This window comes from Podarcis vaucheri (genome assembly GCF_965113315.1).
Source record: "Podarcis vaucheri genome assembly, chromosome: 18".
Taxonomy (NCBI): Eukaryota; Metazoa; Chordata; class Lepidosauria; order Squamata; family Lacertidae; genus Podarcis; species Podarcis vaucheri.
The window spans coordinates 1,640,178-1,662,981 of NC_138756.1; the positions used below are offsets into that span (position 1 = coordinate 1,640,178).

The 22,804-nt window shown below is 51.3% G+C and overlaps 1 protein-coding gene and 1 long non-coding RNA gene across 7 annotated transcripts; one reads left to right on the forward strand and one right to left on the reverse strand.

The window, feature by feature from the left end:
- Positions 1-790: 790 nt before the first annotated feature.
- LOC309522854 (armadillo repeat-containing protein 6-like) lies at positions 791-17,588 on the reverse strand. Of its 5 annotated transcripts, none has more exons than XM_082206498.1 (8): positions 17,569-17,588; positions 15,050-15,176; positions 13,043-13,125; positions 9,734-10,304; positions 8,563-8,708; positions 6,876-7,007; positions 2,902-3,039; positions 791-1,535 (listed from the first exon to the last, which is right to left on the reverse strand). In XM_082206498.1, exons 2-8 carry the CDS (start codon positions 15,168-15,170, stop codon positions 1,323-1,325), a joined length of 1,404 nt encoding a protein of 467 aa, XP_082062624.1. In that variant the 5' UTR covers positions 15,171-15,176; positions 17,569-17,588; the 3' UTR covers positions 791-1,322. The 5 variants fall into 5 exon arrangements, with proteins under 5 accessions (XP_082062624.1, XP_082062622.1, XP_082062621.1 ...); XM_082206496.1 differs by lacking the exon at positions 17,569-17,588 and adding an exon at positions 17,205-17,389 and having other exon boundaries at positions 15,050-15,171; XM_082206495.1 differs by lacking the exon at positions 17,569-17,588 and adding an exon at positions 17,210-17,388.
- A 49-nt stretch (positions 17,589-17,637) lies between these two features.
- LOC309523076 lies at positions 17,638-19,988 on the forward strand. Of its 2 annotated transcripts, none has more exons than XR_014215218.1 (3): positions 17,638-17,698; positions 19,088-19,247; positions 19,377-19,988. It is a non-coding gene; the product is annotated as an uncharacterized lncRNA (long non-coding RNA). The 2 variants fall into 2 exon arrangements; XR_014215219.1 differs by lacking the exon at positions 17,638-17,698 and adding an exon at positions 17,737-17,760.
- The last annotated feature ends 2,816 nt before the right edge of the window (positions 19,989-22,804 follow it).

Consider the following 22,804-nt stretch of genomic DNA (forward strand, 5'->3'; position numbering starts at 1 on the left):
CATGAAAATAAGGACATCCATCCTAAGGCATGGGTAGGCAAACTAAGGCCCAGGGGCCGGATCCGGCCCAATCGCCTTCGAAATCCGGCCCGCGGATGGTCCGGGAATCAGCGTGTTTTTACATGAGTAGAATGTGCCCTTTTATTTAAAATGCATCTCTGGATTATTTGTGGGGCATAGGAATTCGTTCATTTTTTCCCTTCCAAAATATAGTCTGCCCCCCCCCCAAGGGGGGCACTGGACCGGCCCCCTGCTGAAAAAGTTTGCTGACCCCTGTCCTAAGGAAAAGAAGGACATTCTGGGATTAATCAGAAACCGGGACGGCTTTTGTAAATCTGGGACTGTCCCTGGAAAAAAGGGACACTGGGAGGGTCTGTTCTTGGAAACATGTTCTTAGAAACCAAAGCCCCAAAGGCCAGCAATCTGCATCTCTTAACACTCATAAGGGCTGAAAACTTGACTTTAAAAAAAGAAAGGAAGAAACGGAGGATGTGAGAGAGCCAACTTTTATCCAACTAGAATGAGAATGGTTGAGTTGGAAGAGATTCCCCGGTCCTCTAGTCCAACTTTCTGCAATGCCGGAATCTCAGCGGATGGCAATCCAAGCTCTGCTTCCAAACCTCCAAGGAAGGAGAGTCTGCAACCTCCCGAAGGAGACCATTCCACTGTCGAACGGATCTTGCCAACAACAGAAAGTTACTCCTAATGTTTAGTTGGAATCTCCTTTCTTGTAACTATCATGAGACCAAAGAGGAGAACCGTAGAGAACAATAATGAGACAGGCACATGGTTGCTTTAAACCGGCAGCATGATGACACAAGAGGAAAAAGAACGGCCAAGGGCCAGAGGATGGCACATCTGGAGGAAGAGTGGAGGACAGCAGGGAGCAGTGGTTGCCTAATTGAAGGTGGAGAAGCCTGCCAGGCCACATGGAGAGCCAGGGTAGGGCCAAAATACAGCTGTAAATGGAACAAGCAGTCTGCCAGCCTCCCCCCCCCCCCATTGTTGCTGCTTTTTGCTCTTGGCCATTTTTATAGAAAGGGAAGCTTTCTCCGCAGGCGCCACTCCATTCTCTAGGGTCGGCCAGTCAAGTTCTTGAAGCAGCAAATATTTAAGATAACAACAAAAACCGCACTGAAGACTTGGCGCAGAAAAGTAAATGGCGGCACAGCGGTGAATTTCTGGGGACTGTGCAGCTAATGGCCCCCAAGGCCAACACCCTCCTTCTCCCTTGGGCTGCGTTTATTCCCGTCTGCAAGTCCATCTTGCTCTCCGCTCATCCCCACCGCTTCCAACCCCCCGTTTCCCGGCGTCTCCGGGTGTCAACGTGCCAGGCTGCCCTTCTGGCCCGTCCAGAGCTCCCTCAGCTCCACCTGGCAGCCCAGGTCCCTCAAGGCGGCCTTGGCCACATCCTCGCACGTCCGGTGGGCGGCCCGGGCCTCGGCGATCAAGTCCTCAGCGCCCATTTCCAGAATGAGCTGGGAGAAATCCCGAGTGTGGGAGACGAGGTTGCGGATCAGCATGCAGGCTTGTTTCTGGACGGAGAAAGAGAAAAATGGCAAACGATTCACTTCGTTAGCAGAAGAAAGCGCCCAGCGTCGCCTGGGAACTCTGAGAAGCAACAACAAAAATATCAGTGCCGTTTCGATTCAAAATGTCGCATCCAAACGTAGGCCGAAACCTGCGCCTTGATCTCAAGGACCACTATGCAATGTTTGAATAAAATCAGCACCATTTTGAAAGGTTCTGCTCGCCACCTTGAGTCAAAACTTGTATCCCTAAGCAGGCAGAAACTGCTCCTTGATCTCAGAAACCATCATGCAGACGTTGCCTATGGTACCTTAAGAGATGCCCAAATGTAAGGGGCGAGGAGAGAAACAGCTCTCCCAAATATATGGCACCTTAAACAACATTGATACACCTTGGTTTTCACTTCATGTAAATGTAAATTATTTACGAAATTATAATGTTTGCAATACCAATAAAATCAACAGTGTGTAAAAAATGGTATATAATATTGCACTCTAGGGATTCATTGTGTGGTTTTCCAGTATGGTGTTAAGATGTTTCTGTTAATTTCAGTGGGCCTTCTGAGTAGGACTAATACTACTAATAGTAACAATTTTATTATTTATGCCCGCCTCTCTGGCTGGGTTTCCCCAGTCGCTTTGGGTGGCTTCCAACACACATAAAAACACAATAGAACGTCAAACGTAAAAAGCTTCCCAATAAGTCAGATAGTTGTTTATCTCCTTGACGTCTGATGGGAGGGTGTACCACAGGGAGGGTGCCACCACCAAGAAGGCCCTTTGCCTGGTTCCCTGTGCTGAGGCTGTTTAGGGCTTTCAAGGTCAGCATCAACACTTTGAATCATGCTTGGAAAGGTACTGGGAGCCAATGTAGGTCTTTCATGACCGGTGTAATATGATCTCAGGGGTCACTCCAAGTCACCAGCCACATTCTGGTTTAGTTGTAGTTTCCGGGTCACCTTTTAAGGTAGCCCCACATAGAGTGCATTGCAGTAGTCCAAGCAGTAGATAACTTGAGCATGTGCCACTCTGACGAGACAGTCTGTGGGCAGGGAGGGTCTCAGATGGAGCTGATAAACAGCTGCCCTGGATGCAGGATTGACCTGCGCCTCCATGGACAGCTGTGAGTCCAAAATGACTCCCAGGCTGTGCACCTGGTCCTTTGGGGGCACAGTTACCCCATTCAGGACCAGGGAGTCCCCCACACCTGCCTGCCCCCTGTCCCCCAGAAACAGTAGTTCCAACACCAGACGCAGCCCATCTTATACCCTTGTGGGAAAGCAGGCTTGATACCTTCAGAGGTAATTGTGGTTACGCCAGGGCAGAGGGTGGGTGAAAGAGCGACTCCTGTCTCACAGCGCAAAATTGTTACCTGCACGCCAGCTTCCTTGGGGTGCATCTTCATGGCCTGCAGCGCTGCCAAGGCCCCGCCCCCTTCCATGATGACCCGGCAGTTCTCGGGCTTCCGCAGCGCCAGCATGCACAAGGCCGCACAACTCTGCTCACACACCTGAGGGCGGAAACGCAGGCAGCCATGTTCAACTGACTGGCGACACACTTGCATTTTTATTGTACAGCAAGCTTGACGCCACTCTTGCATTTTATCGTACAGTAATAGTATTTCTGCAACTTTAAGTTCTTTTCAACTGCTTTTAATATAGTGTAACATTTATTTGCTTATTAAATTTGCATGCCGCCCCTTCCAACTTTACAATTCTATGATCCCTTGGAACAGGGCAGAGCTCTTTCTTCTGGAGGGGGCTGATCCAGGGGAGGGGTGCAAAAGATGAGGGAGGGGGTTCAAGAACAGCAAAGGAACTGGGAGCAACCAAGGAGAGCCAATGTGGTGTAGTGGTTAAAGCAGGGGTTTTCAACCAGTGTGCCATGGCACCCTGGGGTGCCTTGAATGATGATTGGGGTGCAGCGGGCAGCACTGGCTTCTGTCCCTCTTCCCTTCCCTCCCTCCTCTGATGCCCTCTTGCCCCTCTGCCTCCCAAAGGCTTGCACAGCTGTTTGTTGCAGCAGCCCGGCTATAGGTTTCCCAGGGGAAAGGGGCCTCTGGGAGGCATCTCTCTTTGGGGCAGCGGGGGGCAGCTCAGAGGCCAGGGGTGTCAGCAGTGGCTGCCTAGAGGACTCCCAAGAAGAGGGAGTGGGGAGGCTGAGTGAACGCACAAGCGAAAGTGCTCAAAAAGGGATGAGGGGCTGCTGGTTCACCAGGAAAGGGGTGAGCCCCACAGGGGTGCCGCAAAAAGAATGTACAGTGGTGCCTCTCAAGACGAAATTAATTCGTTCCGCAAGTTTTTTCTTCTTGCGAGTTTTTCGTCTTGCGAAGCACGGTTTCCCATAGGAATGCATTGAAAATCAATTAATGCGTTCCTAGGGAAACCGCCTTCAGACCAGGTCCGGGGACAGTCTGTCCCCCGACCTCTTCTGAAGGCTGGGGGGGGGAACAAGGGCTTTTCTTCCCACCCCCAGCCTTCAGAAGGCTGTTCTGAAGGCTGGTGGTGGGAAGAAAAGCCCTTCTTCCCACCTCCCGCCCCGCAAGCTCCGGGGACAGGAGGGCTTCGCTGCCGACCGCCAGCATTTTAAAATCTCCCCGGGACAGCAGAGAAGTCTCTGCTGTCCCGGGGAGATTTTAAAATGCTGGCGGGCTCCTGCCATAGGCGCGCGTCACCTCTCCAGCCGGGAGAGGGTCGCAGGGGGCTGCTTTAGCCCCGCACGCGCTCTCCCAGCTGGAGAGGTGATGCGCGCCTATGGAGGCTCCTGCCATAGGCGCGCGTCACCTCTCCAGCCGGGGGAGGGTCGCAGGGGGCTGCTTTGGTGACGCGCGCCTATGGAGGCTCCTGCCATAGGCGCACGTCACCTCTCCATCCGGGAGAGGGTCGCAGGGGGCTGCTTCTTTGCTGTCCCGGGGAGATTTTAAAATGCTGGCGGGCGGGAGCGAACGCTTCGCTCCCGCTCGCCAGCATTTTAAGATCGCCCGGGGCAGCGGAGAAGTCTCCGCTGTCCCGGGAAGGCAGGCGGGGGGGAGCAAGGCAGGCGGGGGGGGGGTCCAGGACCTCTTCTGAAGGCCGGCTGTGGGCGAAAGTCTTTGCTCCCGACCGCCAGCAATTTAAAACAGGTCCCCGGAGATTTCCCTATGGGCTTTCGTCTTGCGAAAGCAAGCCCATAGGGAAATTCGTCTTGCGAAGCGCCTCCAAAACAGAAAACCCTTTCGTCTTGCGGGTTTTCCGTCTTGCGAGGCATTCGTCTTGCGGGGTACCACTGTAGTTGGTCAAGGGAGTCATGGACTCAAAAATGTTGAAGACCTCTAAGTTAGAGGGTCAGTACAGGACCCAAGAGAAGCTCACTGAGTGACTCTTCTTCTTCTTCAGTGATCACTCATAGCCGAGTAAGATTGTCTTCCACAAACACAGTTTTAAATGTGAGTCCGTAAGTTACTGTGGAGGCCAATTCTGGTGATCTGTCCAGCAGTCATCAGCACTCACCATAGCTCTGGTAAGGAGCAAATCACGGCAATCTTCCGCTCGGACGGTTACATAGTCTAAGCGGTGCCAGTGGTTTGACCAAGGGTGCCTCCAAGATGTTTTAAATTTATTTTATTGTCGAGAGTGTGTTGGTAATACCAAGGTTGTGCGCAGCACATATCATCAAAAGTCAGATTCTGTTCTGGTTGCTGTTGCCAATTCCTTCTTTCCCTATAGTCCCAGGCCACAGATCAAAATCTTGCCCAACTCTTGCATTAAAATTACCCAGGAGGATGTCCAGCTGGGAGTAAAAATTTTATTTAATGTCTTCATCAGCAATCAGTGTTGGTGCATAAGCGCTTAGAATAGGAGCCTGATGTGTAATGGTTCTAGGGCTTGCTCGTGCGTAAGCCTGTGCCAACACCTGGCAGGGTTGCCAGAGTGAACCTTTCCTGTCCGGACAGCCACTCTCCCGTGGCTGACTCAATCGCTGGCAGAATCCGTCCGTGGCCGTTTCTTAAACTTCTTCCAGCAAAGAAGCTCTTTGACGCCTAGTCTCCTCCGACCCTCTCTGCGCGAAAGCCTTCTGCGCAAGGAGGGCGTAGGCAGCGGAGGACCCCTACTCTCCCCGCTGGTCCCCGGCAAGGAGTCATGGGACCCCCACGCCGCTTCCCCCATCTGCCCCCCTTCTCCACTGGTGCTACGCCAATTCTCTTCCCCAGAAGATGGGCTGCCTCTCCCAATCCCGGGACGCTCTCTGGGATCCCTCTGGATTTTGATCTCTCCCTCTGGCACTGATGGCAGTTCCCTGACATGATGGTTTGGGGTGAGTTTTAGTTGAAGTGTTGAAAGTCGCTCATTAATGCCATTAGGGACTTCTGACAAGAGCTTCACAAGATCGTTTTTGATAGCAAAGCCTACTCCGTGTATTCAACGTTCTTGTTCAGGCAGACCTTTCCAGAAGAAAGTGTAGCCTCCCTTTTCTTCCTTCAGTTGTCCCTCACCTGCTCTTTGAGTTCCTTGAAGCGATGCAATATTGAAGTTAAAACATCACAGCTTCAATTGTCTTTTACGACCGCTGGGTGGCGACCTCGGCGCAGTAATCCAGTCAGGGGAAAAGGCAGGCAGACTATGTTTAGGGCACCTTTTTTAGCCCCTCCCCCTTTTTGGGGTGAGCAGAGTGGTTCCTAAATAGGGCTGCTCAGTCATGGATACAGCTGCCAAGCTACTCAACTGCCTCGTTCCTTGACTCAGAGCGACTGAATCTGTATCCACCGCCCATGTGCCGGTTCTTGACTAGGGGCTTCCAGATGTCACGGTCCTGCCCCCGATACCATTTGCCGATCCCCATGGGACTTTTGGGGTTTGGGTTTGGGAGAGGTTTTTGGAAGACGCCTGTGTGTGAATTTGTTTTATGCGTGTAGATCAGGGCACGCTGACCAACGCACGGTCTTCACAGTAAGGCTCTATTCCAATGGCATGAGGATCACAATGACCGGTAGACTCTTCCTCCGCCTTCACAGCCGTTGTCACACACCGCTTGTCACCTTCCGCCTGTTCTGCCCTTCAGGACTTCTGGGATCATGCTTTGTCTAGCTCCTCCCCTTTGACCTTACCGCCTTGAGTGACCCTGCTGGGAGTACGAGACTCCCGACGGCTGCGCTCACAAGGGTCCTAGGAACGTGCAAGCCCACTCCCCATGACAAGGTGATGGGCTGCTTGGGGCCTCTCAGTCTAACCCCCTCACATCGTGGTCGTGAGGGTTACACCTGTAGAGGTGAACGACCGAACGCCGCTTTAAGCTGCTTGGAGGAAGAGGCGGGATAAATGCAACAGACCAGCCAATAAATGGAAGCTTCCTCTACCGACACCCACTCACCAAAGGGCTGCCGAGGTGCCGGGTCATGGCCAGCACGATGAGGTCTGTCCCTCCGGCATTGACGATGGCGTCCTTCACGTCGTCGTTGCCCGCGATCGCCTGGATGGCGCTCATCACCTGCTTCACCAGGTCCTACAATCCGCAGCGGAAGGGCAAAGACCCAAGGCGTGAGGACAGGTTTGGAAAGAAAGCCTCACGGTCGCAGAGTTGGAAGGGACCCTGGGGGTCCTCTAGTCCCACCCGCTGCAAGGCAGGAATCCCGGCTCCAGCATCCAGGACAGACGGCCAGCCCACCAAGTCAGCTAAAGTTTGGATCTGGGGTGGAGAAGAAACACTAAGATACTGGAAAAACAAATACTATTATTTTTTTTAGGGGAGCGGCTGTAGCTCCAAGGCAGAGCATCTGCTTCCCAGGAGTCTAGAGTCAGGCAGGTGGTCTGATGCAGTCGGAATAAAAAAATGTCCAGCAACACCTTAGAGACCAACTCAGGTGGATCTGAAGAAGTGTGCATGCGCACAAAAGCTTCTACCCAGAAGAAACTTAGCTGGTCTCTAAGGTGCTAATGGGCATTTATTATTATTATTATTTCGACTCCTTTCCAAGATGATGATGAAGACTTCTATACCGCCCTCCATCTGAAGATCACAGGGCAGTTTGCAATATAAGAACACAAGAAATACTATAACAACAAACAAAAACTCCCCCATGCAAAGTTTAAAAGGCCATAGATTGTTCTTTTCATTACAGTGGTGCCTCGCAAGACAAAAAGTATCTGTTCTCTTATTCTCTTCGTCTAGCGGTTTTTTCGTCTTGCGAAGCAAGCCCATTGAAGGATTAGCGGATTAGCGCTATTAGCGGCTTTTGGCGGCTTATCTGCTCGGATCAGCTGATAAGGGGCTTAGCGGCTTAGAAAAAGAGGGGGGAAAGGAAAAAAAACCCAGCAGGAACTTGCAAGACATTGTCCTCTTGCGAAGCAAGCCCATAGGAAATTCGTTTTGCGAAGCACCTCCAAAACGGAAAACTCTTTCGTCTAGCGAGTTTTCCGTCTTGCGAGGCATTCATCTTGCGGGACACCACTGTATTAATATTACCCAACGCAAGCCCACGGAAATGAAAATGGTCAAGTCTGTGCTGCAGTTAGGACAGCCTCCCTAACGCTTTTGGCTTTTATATATCTGAAAGTCCCTTTGCTTTTAGCTGTTTTTACCCCCCCCCCCCCCAAAAAAAAAGGGGGGAGGGGGAGTTTTGGCGCATTGGTGAGAAAACTCTCAAAAGTCCCTGATCCCGTTGGAATCATTTTTCTGAAATCAAATTTTCCAGGAGAAGTTTGGTCTCAGACTTCCTTTCAAACAAACCACAGATCAACAAAAACTAAAAAAAATGAGTGTAATCCCTGGCATTTCTGGAATGTCCCCTGGAACTCCTGGGGAACGGCTGCCAGCCAGTGTTGATAATACTGAGCCAGATGGATTGCTGGCGCAGTGCAATATGAAGATGCTGCCTAGATTTTTAGTCCATCAGTCCTTCCTTCGGAATAATGAGGACCGAAATCTTGATTTATTTCGATCCACTGCATATTCACGGATCAGGCCAGCCCTGCCTGGAGTGCCACTGCCAGTCAGAGTAGGCACTACTGGGTTGGACAGACACAGTGCTCTGACGTGGCAGCTACCTACTTCGTAGTACCTGGTGGTCAATGCAGTCGGCCAGCAGCGCCACCATGAAGTTTAAACCGCCCAGGTCCACAATCTCCTGGCAGAACTCGTTCCGGACAGAGAGGCGCCCCAGAGTGGCACAGATCTCCCTCAGGACGCTGCAGTCGTCGGGGAAGGCTGAGAGGAGGAGGAGGAGGAAGAGAAAGCGAGACGGTCTGTGAATCGTACCTGGTTGTGAAAAGTAAAAGTGAGCTTTTGGGCTTCATACATACAGAAGGGAAAAAAAGGAATTTGAAAAACGGCAATTACTGATTCATTGTGGATTTGATGATTTGTGGAGTAACCTCACTTGTAGATAAGAATAAGAATTTATTATTCATACCCCGCCCATCTGGCAGGGTTTCCCCAGCCACTGTGGGCGGCTTCCAAAAAAGATTAAAAATACAATAAACAGCAGTCATTAAAAACTTCCCTAAACAGGGCTGCCTTCAGATGTCATCTAAACGTCTGATAGTTTTCCTTGACATCTGATGATGGGAAGGCGTTCCACTGGGCGGGTGCCACTACTGAGAAGGCCCTCTGCCTGGTTCCCCGTTAACTTGGCTTCTCACAGTGAGGGAACCGCCAGAAGATCTCAGCGCTAGATCTCAGTGTCTGGGCAGAACAATGGGGGTGGAGACGCTCCTTCAGGTATACTGAGCCGAGGCCGTTTAGGGCTTTCAGGGTCAACACCAACACAGCTGCCCCATTCAGGACCAGGGAGTCCCCCACACCTGCCCGCCCCATCTCCCAAGAACAGTACTTCTGTCGTGAAGTCAATCCTCAATATTGCAAATGTTAAAATATCGTACGTGCAGGAATTGGCAAACAGAGAGCCAATGGTTCAGAATAAGTTTAATGGAATGAGCATTGGAAACAACCCAGGAAACAAAGCAGCAACAAGAGGAAACCTTGTGTGGAGTGTGGGAAACCTATTTTGGGGGACATTGCATTGAATTTGGAAAATCAATAAAAAGGATTTGGCAAAAACCGACAACACCCAAACCACTTCTTGGTTGTCTTTGATTGGCGTTGGAAAGACAGAGAGGGAGGTCTTCCCTCCGGTAACGCTGGAATCGAATTCCCCCCACCTCCCTCTGGCCTGATCCAGAAGGGCTCTCCTTGCCTTCCCCTGGCTGGGGAGGAAGGGGCAATGCTTCTACCTTTGGCGGCTTCGATGAGGACCCTCAGTCCACCGTGCTCCGTCACGATCATCTTGGCGTGCTCGTGGGCGTGGCCAAAGGGCACCCGGATATCGTCGTCGAAGGTCATGAAGCGCAGCCCCGCGCAGGCCTCCCGGACCACATCGGCCCGGTCCCCATGGCGGACAACGGCCCCCACCAGCAGGGAGAGGACGCCGCCTTTCACCAGGTCCTGCCGGTTCTGCTCGTGCTTGAGGGACGCCTGCCGGACGCAGCGGATCGTGGCCAGGGTCAGGTCGCCATCGTCCTGCCGCTCCCGCAAGACCCGCAGAAGCAGCTCCTGCCCGGGGGCATCGAGGAAGTCGGGCTGGCCGTCCAGGAGGGCGGAGAGGGCGCGGAGGGCTTTGAGGAGGGAGCAGCCTTCCTCCCAAGCCAGGCGGCAGGCGGCCAGCACGGCAGGGTAAGCGCCCTTCTGCCCCGCCAAGTAGCGGACGGCCATCTCCTGCCGGCACTGCTCCGCAAAGCTCACCAGCAGCTCGTCCACCGCGCCCGAGTCGCCATCAGCAACGGCCTTCTGCAAGGAGCCCAGCGTCTGCGGAAGGAAAGGAGCGAGTCGGGCTGGGCAATATCTGCGACACACCAGGAGATCACAATGGCTGATGCAAGGACGGGGCTGGGGATTAACATCGCGATGCCATTTTGCACCTGGCCAGGTGAAGATGCCTGGGTGCCAGGGGGGCGTCTGGCGTCTCCACCACCTGGCAGTGCCTGCCTGGGGGTCCTTGGGTTTGGGACACCCCATCCTGTAGAACTCCATTGTATCGGCACAATCAGAATGAATTTCAGGAAAGCCCTATTAAAAAATATGACCTTCGAGCCGCCTGGCCCCCAAATGGCAAGTAGGCATTCCATTCTGCCGACCGTAACCCTGGTTTAAGGAGCCGTTTGACGCCCAGCTTATATATTTGACCTTCTGATGCTTAGGGCCCTATGGGTCTGCTTAACACTGAGTCGGACCACTGAGCTCAGTATTCCAGAACAAGTGCTGCCCTCCCACTGAGCTGTGCTCCTTTCCTAAGAAACAAACCAAGATCCTAGTGCTCATAGTTTTGATTAAAGCCCTGGTTTAAATAGGAATACAGTCATACCTCGTGTTGCGTTCCGCTCTTCTTACGGACTTTCAGCTTACGAATGTAGCAAACCCAGAAGTGTTTACTTCCGGGTTCGCCACCCATCCATGCGCAGAAGAGGCACTCTAGTTGCAGACTTTTTGGAGTGCAAACGGCACCCCGAAATGGATTAAGTCCGCCACTAGAGGTACCACTGTAATAATAATAATAATAATAATAATAATAATAATAATAATAATAATAATTTTTTATTTATACCCCGCCCTCCCCAGCCAAGGCCGGGCTCAGAGCGGCTTACAAGCAATAATAAAAACAAGATGAATTATTACAACTTAAAAAACAAAAATAAAATACAACATTAAGATAATGCAACATTAAAATATTACAATGTAGCCTCATCGCAGGAGAAGGAAAAGAAAAAAGAAAGAGGGAGGAAATCAAATTGGCTCCAAGCCAAAGGCCAGGCGGAACAACTCTGTCTTACAGACCCTGCAGAAAGAAATCAGATCCTGCAGGGCCCTGGTCTCATGAGACAGAGCGTTCCACCAAGTGGGGCCAGTGCTGAAAAGGCCCTGGCTCTGGTTGAAGCCAATCTAACTTCCTTAGGGCCTGGGACCACTAGGGTGTTGTTATTTATGGACCTTGAGGCTCTCCGTGGGGCATACCAGGCGAGGCGGTCCCGTAGGTACGAGGGTCCTAGGCCGTGAAGGGCTTTAAAGGTCAAAAGCAGCACCTTAAATCTGACCCTGTACTCCACCGGGAGCCAGTGCAGCTTGTAAAGCACTGGGTGAATATGCTCCCATGGCAGAGACCCCGTGAGGAGCCTAGCTGCAGCATTCTGTACCCGCTGGAGTTTCTGGGACAGCTTCAAGGGCAGCCCCGCATAGAGCGAATTACAGTAGTCAAGCCTGGAGATGACTGTCGCATGGATCACTGTGGCCAGATCGGGGCGGGAAAGGTAAGGGACCAACTGCTTGATGCGGCGAAGGTGGAAAAATGTCGCCTTGGCTGTTGCTGTAACTTGCGCCTCCATGGAAAGGGAGGCGTCAAGGATTACACCCAAACTCTTAACGGAAGGCAATGGCACTAACTGGGCCCCCTCAAGAGAAGGGAGTTGGTCCCTCATCCCCATACCATCCCGACCCAGCCATAGGACCTCTGTCTTCGAAGGATTTAGTTTCAATCGGCTCCCACGAAACCATCCAGCCACAGCTTCCAGGCATCTGGTCAGTGTGTCCGGGGCCGAGTCAGTGTGGCCATCCATCAGCAGATAGAGCTGAGTGTCATCAGCATATTGGTGACAGCCCAGCCCAAAGCTCCGGATAATCTGGGCAAGGGGGCGCATAAAGATGTTAAAAAGCAGAGAATCGCGCCCTGTGGCACTCCACACACCAAGGAGTGGCGTGACGACATTTCCCTCCCTAGTGCCACCCTCTGTCCCCGACCAGAGATAAAAGAGCACAACCAGTTACGGGCTATGCCCTGTATCCCCACGTCTGCAAGGCGATGGTCCAGAAGATCATGATCGACCATGTCAAAGGCTGCTGACAAATCTAAAAGGATCAGCAGCCCTGACCCGCCTCGATCCAGTTGTCTACGGATATCATCTGTTAGGGCAACCAGAGCCGTCTCCGTCCCAAAACCAGGACGGAAACCGGACTGAAATGGATCTAATGCCGATGTTTCCTCCAGAAACCTACCAAGCTGTTCAGCAACCGCTCTCTCAATTACCTTACCCAGGTATGGAAGATTTGAAACTGGGCGGTAATTGGATAGGTCTAAGGGATCTAATGAAGTTTTCTTTAAGAGTGGACGCACCACTGCTTCCTTCAGTTCCCCTGGGAATGTCCCCGTGTCAAGGGACAAATTGATAATTTCAACCAGGGGGGTCCGCGCAACATCTGGACACTCCCTAATCAGCGAAGATGGGCACGGATCAAGGAGGCAGGTGGTGGGCCTACCAACTTGGAGGAATCTATCCACATCAGTAGGGAGTATCCGATCGAAATGGTCCAACACTGGACCTGAAGTCAGTCGAGGGGCCTCCAGTTCAGTTACTGTATCTAAATTGGCAAGGAGGGAACATTCCCAGCCCAACTTCAGGATGCCCGGGACTCAGCCTGAGGTCCTCACGGCCCCTTCCCAAAGCGACCCCTGGGGCTTTCCTCCTTTCTTGGGCAGCCCCAGGCACCCTTCTCACCTGCAAAACAGCATGCTGGGGCTCTTGCCCACCCACAGAGGCGGAATTGGGGGCTGTCTTCACTATGTTGCTTAAGTCAACACCTGGAGAAAAGACACGGAGCGGTGGGGGCAATGAGAAGGGGTCCTCAGTAGGGATTCTTAGAACAGGTTAAAAGCAACAAAAAAGGCTTTTATGGGTATGTTCGTAGCAAAAGGAAGAACAAAGAAACAGTGGGGTCACTCAGAGGAGAAGATGGTGAAATGCAAACAGGGGACACAGAAAGGGCTGAACTCCTCAATGCCTTCTTTGCCTCAGTCTTCTCCGATAAAGAAGACAATGCCCGACCTGAAGAATTTGAAGCAAATGATTCAGCAAAGGAAACACAGCCCAGAATAACTAAGGAGATAGTACAAGAATATTTGGCTAGATTAGATGTATTCAAGTCTCCAGGGCCAGATGAACTGCATCCAAGAGTATTAAAAGAACTGGCAGATGTGATCTCAGAACCACTGGCAGTCATCTTTGAGAATTCCTGGAGAACAGGCGAAGTCCCGGCAGACTGGAGGAGGGCAAATGTTGTTCCTATTTTCAAAAAGGGGAAAAGAGAGGACCCAAATAATTACCGCCCAGTCAGTCTGACATCAATAGCAGGGAAGATTCTGGAGCAGATCATTAAGCAAACAGTCTGTGAGCACCTAGAAAGGAATGCTGTGATCACCAATAGTCAGCATGGATTTCTGAAAAATAAGTCATGTCAGACTAACCTGATCTCGTTTTTTGACAGAATTACAAGCCTGGTAGATAAAGGGAACGCAGTGGATGTAGCCTACCTTGATTTCAGCAAAGCATTTGACAAGGTGCCCCATGATATTCTTGTAAAGAAGCTGGTAAAATGCGGTCTTGACTATGCTACCACTCATTGGTTTTGTAACTGGCTGACTGACCGAACCCAAAGGGTGCTCATCAATGGTTCCTCTTCATCCTGGAGAAGAGTGACTAGTGGGGTGCCACAGGGTTCTGTCTTGGGCCCAGTCTTATTCAACATCTTTATCAACGACTTGGATGATGGACTCAAGGGCATCCTGATCAAATTTGCAGATGACACCAAACTGGGAGGGGTGGCTAACACCCCAGAGGACAGGATCACACTTCAAAACGACCTTGACAGATTAGAGAACTGGGCAAAAACAAACAAGATGAATTTTAACAGGGAGAAATGTAAAGTATTGCACTTGGGCAAAAAAAAATGAGAGGCACAAATACAAGATGGGTGACACCTGGCTTGAGAGCAGTACATGTGAAAAGGATCTAGGAGTCTTGGTTGACCACAAACTTGACATGAGCCAACAGTGTGACGCGGCAGCTAAAAAAGCCAATGCAATTCTGGGCTGCATCAATAGGAGTATAGCATCTAGATCAAGGGAAGTAATAGTGCCACTGTATTCTGCTCTGGTCAGACCACACCTGGAGTACTGTGTCCAGTTCTGGGCACCACAATTCAAGAAGGACACTGACAAACTGGAACGTGTCCAGAAGAGGGCAACCAAAATGGTCAAAGGCCTGGAAACGATGCCTTATGAGGAACGGCTAAGGGAGCTGGGCATGTTTAGCCTGGAGAAGAGGAGGTTAAGGGGTGATATGATAGCCATGTTCAAATATATAAAAGGATGTCACATAGAGGAGGGAGAAAGGTTGTTTTCTACTGCTCCAGAGAAGCGGACACGGAGCAATGGATCCAAACTACAAGAAAGAATGATTCCACCTAAACATTAGGAAGAACTTCCTGACAGTAAGAGCTGTTCGACAGTGGAATTTGCTGCCAAGGAGTGTGGTGGAGTCTCCTACTTTGGAGGTCTTTAAGCAGAGGCTTGACAACCATATGTCAGGAGTGCTCTGATGGTGTTTCCTGCTTGGCAGGGGGTTGGACTCGATGGCCCTTGTGGTCTCTTCCAACTCTACGATTCTATGATTCTATGATTCTATGATACCCAGCCAGTTAAAAACATCTCTTCGCAAAAACCACACCTTGAGACTCAAACTGCTGGACGGCTTCGATCACGGCCTCTTCCGGATCCATGCCAAGGTCGCTGATGTTCTCCTGCACAACATCGTCAAACGTCTCCTGGGTGATCCGCTTGGCCGCCATTCTGACCTGCGGGACAAGAGTTTGACAGTTGGAAGGGACTCCGAGGGACATCTAGTCCAACCCCCCGCAATGCAGGAATCTCTCCTCAAGAATCCATGACAGACGGACAGCTGCCCAACCTCTGCTTCCAAACCTCCAAGGAAGGAGAGTCCGCAAGAGAACAGTTTACATATGGTGGTGTGTGTTCTTTTTAAAAAAGAAAGATACTGTATAAGATCCCCAAAGAAAGGGAAGGAGTGTAGCTGAGGGGTTAGAGCACCCAATTTGCCTGCAGACAAGCGCAGCTTCAGTGAGAGATATTGGCTGAAACTCTGGAGAGCCACGGCTGGTCAGCGTATACAATACTGAGCTAGACTGACCAATGGTCTCCTGCAGAACAAGGCGGTCACTTGTGCCCCTGTCAGTGCTAGAAACTCAGATATATAAGCTAGGTGCCAAATGGGTCCAAGGCTGCAGTCGCTAAAGAGTTTAACGAGGTCTGAACAGGCCAATAGATGTGTGGACTGTCCCTGGATCAGGGGACTTTTCTTCTTTAAGTTCTCAAAGCTCTTAACCTCGCTCAAGGCTGTCTTCTGAACTAGCCAGATGTTTAACTGAGAATCAATCACAGTCAATGTATAAAGTAAGACTTTAAAGCTGTCTTGTCCCAAAATGGCAACTAGACATTCTGGTTTTTTAAAAATAGATTTATATCCCAATTTTTAACCCAAAGAGCTCATTGTGGCACACAAACGTCTCCCCGCCCCTTCCCTTTTTGTCATCACACCAGCCCTTCCAGGTAGGTTAGGCTGAGAGAAAGACTGGCCCAAGGTAATTAGGTAATTCCGTGAGCTTCATGGCCAAGTGCAGATTTCAAACCTGGTCTTTCTGGCGACTGTAACCTCGGTTTAAGGTGCCATTTGGTTGTTAGCTCATATGTCTTGAGTGTCTACCACTGCTTGGAAGAGTGTCCAATGGAACGCAGGGGGGTCTTTTCTGCTGAGTAATCAGTTTCTGATTGTGCATGAACAAGACATTCTTTCATGCAGAAAGCGGGAAGGATAATCAGCTCCACAGATTGCTCCCTTTCCAAATGCTGCATCCTGCCTGAATATCCCCTATGATTTTCCTTTTCAGAAGATCTGCAGCCTGAGGTTTTTCAGACGTTTTAAAAAGCTGATCTGTTTCCCCCATGCTGCTAATAGAAGGTTTTATCGTACTGTATGTGCTCCCATAGCTTTTGAATGGCATTTTAAAAAGTAGCCAGCTAGGCCATGTTGACTTTTGTTCATTGTTTTATGATATTTGGATTATTTTGCATTAATTTTATTTTTAAAGATTTGTTGGTCTCTGGAAGATTTGCAATGAACAGCAGTATAAAAAATACAAAAATGATTAAATAAATTATTTTTTAAAAGTCAAGGTCAGGGCTCAGCACTGGTGCAGGGGAGTGGGGGTGTGTGTGAAATAACATACAGAAGGATTGATCAGAATGCCTCCTTTTAGCTTATTATTATTTTTGTTTGTTGTTGTTGTTTAGTCATTTAGTCGTGTTCGACTCTTCGTGACCCCATGGACCAGAGCACGCCAAAAATAATAATAAAAATTTTATTTTTATTATATTATAAACGTCAGTCTACCGTGGCTGGCAGCAGGCACCCAGTCTTAGAAGCTGGACTGAAATCTGGGCTCAAAGGTGGTGAGATAACCAGCTGCTTCCCCAAAGCCCTGGAGCTGAGATGCCTCCAAGGACTCAAATATGGTTATCTATTCTCGTTATCTAGTTACGACCCCCCAAACGCAACCTGAATATCAGAACGCGGCATGAAAAGCAGTCTCCAGCCCTCACGACCCCCTCCTCCTCCAGCCCCGAAGACGCGGCCTGAGAGGCAGCTGTGCCTCTGAGCACACACAGAGTGCCGGCGAGCCCACCCTACCTCCTTGCACCCACCGCCAACGGCCTCCGCCCCTGACTGGCGGGGGGGACACCGGGACTCTGAGCATGGGCAGAGCGCAACCCCCTCCTCCCCCCCCCCGATTCTATTATTGCATCACTTCACCTGGTGTGTCCCTCGGCGCTCGCCGTCCCGTCAAAGACGCCGCATCGGCAGCGAGGGTCGTTAGCGCGGCTGGCGCGCCCTAAGTTTGTCTCCAGGCGGCTGCCGTCCGCGAAAGCACAGGCAGCGCGTGCGCAGAGCGCGACCGGCCCGCCCCTTAACGGCCAGCTTAACGGCGCTGCGCGTGCGCCTCGAGGCGTTAGTGTACTGCGCCTGCGCCTGCCTGAGGCAACCGTTACTCCGGGCGGCGTCGAGCTCGCTCAGCCTTCCGTCAGGAATGGCCTCCGTAGCCCCTAATCCGCCGCAGAGGCCGCTCGCCCCCCTCGACCCAGGCGGGAGGCCTCCTCCCGTTTACTGCGCACCTTACTGCGCCTGCGCGGAAAGCGCCCCCGGCCTTGGCGACGCCTTTTGCCGCGAAGAAAGCGCAGGAAGGCCGGGCGAGGAAAGTGGGCCTTGTGCGCATGCGCCAGACGGAGAGCGAGGCAGAGGCTGGTAAGTTGGCAACCCCCGAAAAGAAGAGTCTCCCAGCCCGAGGCTTTTTCTTGCTGTCGCAGGTCTTGCTTTCGTATGTTAAATATTTTCACTTTCTAAAACTGATTTTGGAAACCGTGTTTTAGAATTGCCCGGATGGCGTTGCTCAAGGGTGGGACATGGTTTATTTGGATTAAACTGATAAAAGCTTGTATTTTCCATATGGAAAAATTTAATAAAAAGCATTTGAAAAAATAAAATAAATAAAATAAACTGATAAAACCTTCTAGAGGGGGCACCTCTGGATACAAACAGGATCCGTTCGGGAGCCCCGTTCGCATCCAGAAGCCGACGCAACCCGGGTCTGTGCGCCTGCGTGTGTTGCGATTCGGCGCTTCATTTTGAGCATCTGCGCATGCGCAAGTGGCGAAACCAGAATTGACATGCTCCGTTACTTCTGGGTCACTGCGGAGAGCAACCCAAAAGATTCATCCCGAATGACTGTACTGGGAGGAGGCAGGCAGGGAGGGCTTTTTCCTTTTTTGAGGGGAGATGATAGAATATACTTGGTGTTGCTCTAGTCATGTCTGTAGGTGCCAGTCACCTGTGGCGTTTTAGGGGAGGGGGAGAGACATGTCGTGCTCCTTCTGGGGTCGTGTCTCCACCTTTGGTCCCCACCCTGCACTCCGCTCTCATCTGCGGCTCCCGGAAGCATTCAGCAGGCGACAGTGGCCACAATCCTGGGACCGGCTTCGACTGACCAGCTAAAGCAGGAATCTCCAGAAAGAGGATGTGATACACGATCAGCCACACATTCGTTTTCATATAGAAATTACCATATTGGTAAAAAACACCTTTTAAAAAACAGAGAAAGTGCTGCTTCCTTCGAAGACGGTGCCTGGAATGAGAGGCCTGTTAGGCCAGGTGTGATTTCCTTGAACATCAGTGGGAATGTGCCCAGTTGAGGGTCCCACACTTTAAAGGAGGTTAGGGACAAACTGGAACGGGTGGGGAACAGTCCGATGAAGAAAGTTTGGAAGGGAGTGGACGTGTTTAGCCTGGCCGGGGTAAAAGAGGCCCCATTTGCGGGCAGAAGTCCTCCGCCCATGTGACCCTGCATCTACAAGGTTAACACAAGGCTGCCAGGGTGGCCGGTTGGTGGTAACCCAAGACAAGGCAGTGGCTTCCCGTTTGTGAGATGCCCTCACTCGTGAGGTGCATCCGACTCCCTCGCTATTAGCTTCTATGAGAATTTTAAAGGTATCCCTGTTTAAACAAGGTATTTGGGAGTTGAAAGCCCTGTCCCTGGCAATTCTGAAGTTGTTTGGAGAGCCGCTGATTGCTTTTAGGATTTGTTACCTGTTTTTAGAATAATTTTAATTTGGTGGCTTTTATGTTTTGTTATGGAAGTTTCAGTGGATATCGGCAACACCAAGGATGTGTGCAGGAGGAGCCCAAATGGGAAGAAACCCCTTGACCCCCAGAGAGACGCTGACTCGGACCGTCCCTGAGCTTAGTCCATGAAACCTACAAGAGCGACACCTTGGGAGACTCTGGATGCCTCAAGGAGGTGTGTGGCGGACAGAGGAGGAGGGAAGACGAAGGACGGCCTTGCAGGGTCAGGCCAGGTTGCAGGGGATTCTGGGAAGTCTCACCCCTCTTCCCAGCACTGATGGTGAATTGTTTTCTTTTCTCACAGGTCAGATCAGCGAAGGAAGGTGGGAAGAAGAATCCCCAGCGGGGGTCATCTGCTCGGAGCCTCACCCCCGTCAAGGAGACTCCTGGTACCCCATCAGAGCCCCACGAGACTTACTTGTGTGGCGGCGGCAAGGACATGCCCCCGGGGCGACCATCAGAGCCCTGCACGACCCCCTCACGCCTCACTCAGTTCCCCCGTCTCCGCCTGCCCAGTGGCCTCGGGTCTGCTTGGCCCCTCTGCTGGTGCTGGTGCTTGGTTGCACTGGTGGCGGTGCTTTTTGGAAAACCACCCGGTGGCTGCTGGTGCTGGGTAGTGGCCGGGGAAGAACTGGTGTTTCCTCATCCTCAAAGTGCCTCTGGGTGCATGCAGCTGCTGTGTTGGCGAATCCACCGCCTCAGCTGCGTGCAGAGCAGCCTCCTCTCTGCTTGCGCCCTGCTGGTGCTGGGTTCCAGTGGTGGCGCAGGTGGTGGCACTTTTTTAAAGGCCCTTTGGACACAGGCGATGAGGGAACGCAGGCCAAGGCACGAGGGGGTCTTGGGACTCCTTTTCCCACTTTCCATTTCTAGCCTGACAATTCACCTCCAGGTTCTGGGAAACTGCCATGATCATTAATCAGTCTATCGATTAATTTAATCTGTATGCCGTCCTTCATCTGAAGCTCTCAGGGAGGCTTGCAGCATAAAAATACAAAATAAAAACACAGCATACACATTAAAAACAAAAACAAACTCATAAGCCAACCTCCCAATCCACAAGCATGTTTAATAGGCCATGCATTCTTTAATTAGCCAAAGGCCTGGCTCTAGAGCAGAAAGGCCACTACTGTTGTGCTACGAGCCCTGCTGGGCACCTCTCAGAATCTGAACTCACCCCGCACCCTACTTGCTTCGCATCTCCAGCAGCCTCCAGGCTGTCAGAACAAACATTGATGGCTCCCGCCTCCTTTCTGGGCTGGGCAGAGAGTGCTGGTCCTGCTTATCTGACCTTCAAAGATGTTTCTTCTTTTTTTTGCACTTCCATGCCATGATAGGCGAGGGAGGGCTTCTGTGGGGTCCCTGGCCCTCAGGAGGGGTACTCCTCCTTGTTCACCTGGAAACGCATGCAAACAGATAACTTGCAAGATAAATACTGAACCAAAAGCAACCTAAGAGAAATATCTCTTTTTTTTTTAATGACCGGATAAACCACTCATTCAATTGACTGATTGCTTGGAGGAGTTTCAGATAAATATATAGATTGTAATATTTATTATTATCATCTATATGCTTAGACATATTTCTGGACATCTTTTTGAGGCAATTTTGTGCCCCACCCCTCACCTGCGCCCCTGGCGGGGGCCCATCTCACCACCCCCTAGCTAGGGCCCTGCCTGGACCACAGAGAAACCCTCTCCATAAAACTACAGGGATCTCTAAATCTGGCCTTCCTCCTCCACCCCCAGGATCACTGGGAAACACTTCCCCTGCCACACAAAGTCACAACATACCTCCGGATTTTGCTGGGTTTCCCTGCACCGCTGGGCTGCTGCTGGTTCCCCAAACCACGGCCCTGCAAAGGAAGAAGGACATTGTACTCTCTGGGGGGCAGAACAAGCACCCCTGCCAGGCTGCCCATGCCCACGTCACCACAGGCTGCCAGCCTGCTCCTGCCTGGGCACCTGACCCCTGGCTTGGAAGGAGGGGGGCAAGGGGCTGGGGCGGGGTGGGACTGCAACCCCCCAACCCAGCCCTGTTTCACACAGGTCAGCGCCATGACCTCCCTGCACATGTGGGGAATGGATTCCCCATGGAATTAACCTACCACAATCTCCAGAGGTTGTGCCCCTCCGTCCTCCTTCATTGTTTTCCGCCTCAGCAGCCTCTTTTGTCCTAGGAGACAGAAAGGAAAATAAAAAACAGAGGAAGAGGTTACAGGTGGGAAATGTCCGGGAATCCCAAAGTCTAAACTCAGAGACCTAGACTCAGGATCCAGCCTGGACCTCAACCTTTCCCTGTTCCCTCCCTGTGTCCTATTAAAGATTGTAAGCCCCTCAGGGCAGGACCCTTTCATGTGCAGCAATGGCGCAAAGAAATAATTCAGAAGTAATTTCACCAGGCTCCTGCCCCATGCAAGCTGAAGCCTGCTAGGCGCCTTTCCTGAGTACTCCAAAGCCAAGCCCTGGCTCCATGGCTCACCTGAATTAATGGAATCCTCTTGCCGCCAAGTTGGGAGAGACCCCCTTCTTTCGGCATTGAACGGCCACATTCTCAGAGCAATGGCGGCTGTGCTGCTCAGAGCAGTGGCGGCTGCTTCAGCCCCCCCCCCCTTGGGCCCCCTTCTAGAACCCACCGCTCTCAACCGACTCTCACCTACCCCCCCTTCAAACTCCCTTTCCCCATGGAATTAACTTACCACAATCTCCAATGTTTCTTTCAGTGGCACACCAGCCTCCTTCATGGTTTGCCGTCTCAGCAGCCTTTTATGTCCTAGGAGACAGAAAGGAAAATTAAAAAGGAAGAGGTTACATGGCTCCATGGCTCACCTGAATAAAGCGAATCCTCCTGCCGCCACATCCTGACAGCAATAGCAATGGTGGCTGTGCTGCTGCTTCTAAGTCCAGCTCAGCTTCAGCCCCCCCCCTCATGCCCCCTTCTAGAACCCACAACTCTCAACCGACTCTCACCTGCCCCCTTCAAACTCCCTTTCCAAGCCTCCTTCCATCTTCCGTCTCCACCAGAATTCCACTCTCTCTCTTCCCCCTCCCTCCCTGCTTGACATTCCCTTTGGAATTGTAATAGCATCACCTCACAATAATAATATTGCCACTCATCTCCTCTAGGCCTCCTACCTGGAGAATCCATCTTTCTCTACCAAGTCTCACTGTCCTCTGACAGGCATCCCCCTTGCAGGGCATTATAAGGCTTGCTTGCGTAGCAGCACTTTGTGACATCAGCTGGCAAACGGGCCAGGCTGCTGGGTTGTCCCGCAGCTGAATGAAGAAAAATAAAACCAGACTTGCGGAGGTGAGGGAGGGCTGCTGTGGGGTCCCTGGCCCTCAGGAGGGGTACTCCTGTTCAGTGGGAAACGCATGCAAACAGATAACTTACAAGATAAATACTTGTTACAACTTTTGAGTTTGTGAATCTACACCCGTGTTCCAGTCTATTTCGGAATGTGCTGCGAAGTTAACCTAATGTTTCTGCTGCAAAAGCCTAGTTGAGCACAATGCTCTCTCAAGCTAAAATGCAGTGTATGTATTTCATTAAGCATATGCCTATGAAAGTATGGTGTTCCTTCTAAGAAAAATATCTGAGTCCAGTTTTAACTTTGATTTGGACAGAAGTTATTGTAAGGCTCCTGATATGAGTCTCTTTAAGACTTCCTGGCCTCTTTTCTTAGAAAATCCCCCCCCCCCCCGTTTCACTCTGTCTCTTTCAGGGTTTTTTTTC

Bases quoted from the DNA above. Each gene is read 5' to 3' on its own strand.
- LOC309522854 (XM_082206494.1), bottom strand. From the start codon at position 16,975: ATGCCGCGTTCTGATATTCAGGTTGC. The intron at 13,126-15,049 runs GTGTGGTTTTTG...TCTTTTCTCCAG, and splicing joins CCAGCAGTTTGAGTCTCAAG to GTGTTGACTTAAGCAACATA. The intron at 8,709-9,733 runs GTAGAAGCATTG...TCCTCCTCTCAG, and splicing joins CCTCATCGAAGCCGCCAAAG to CCTTCCCCGACGACTGCAGC.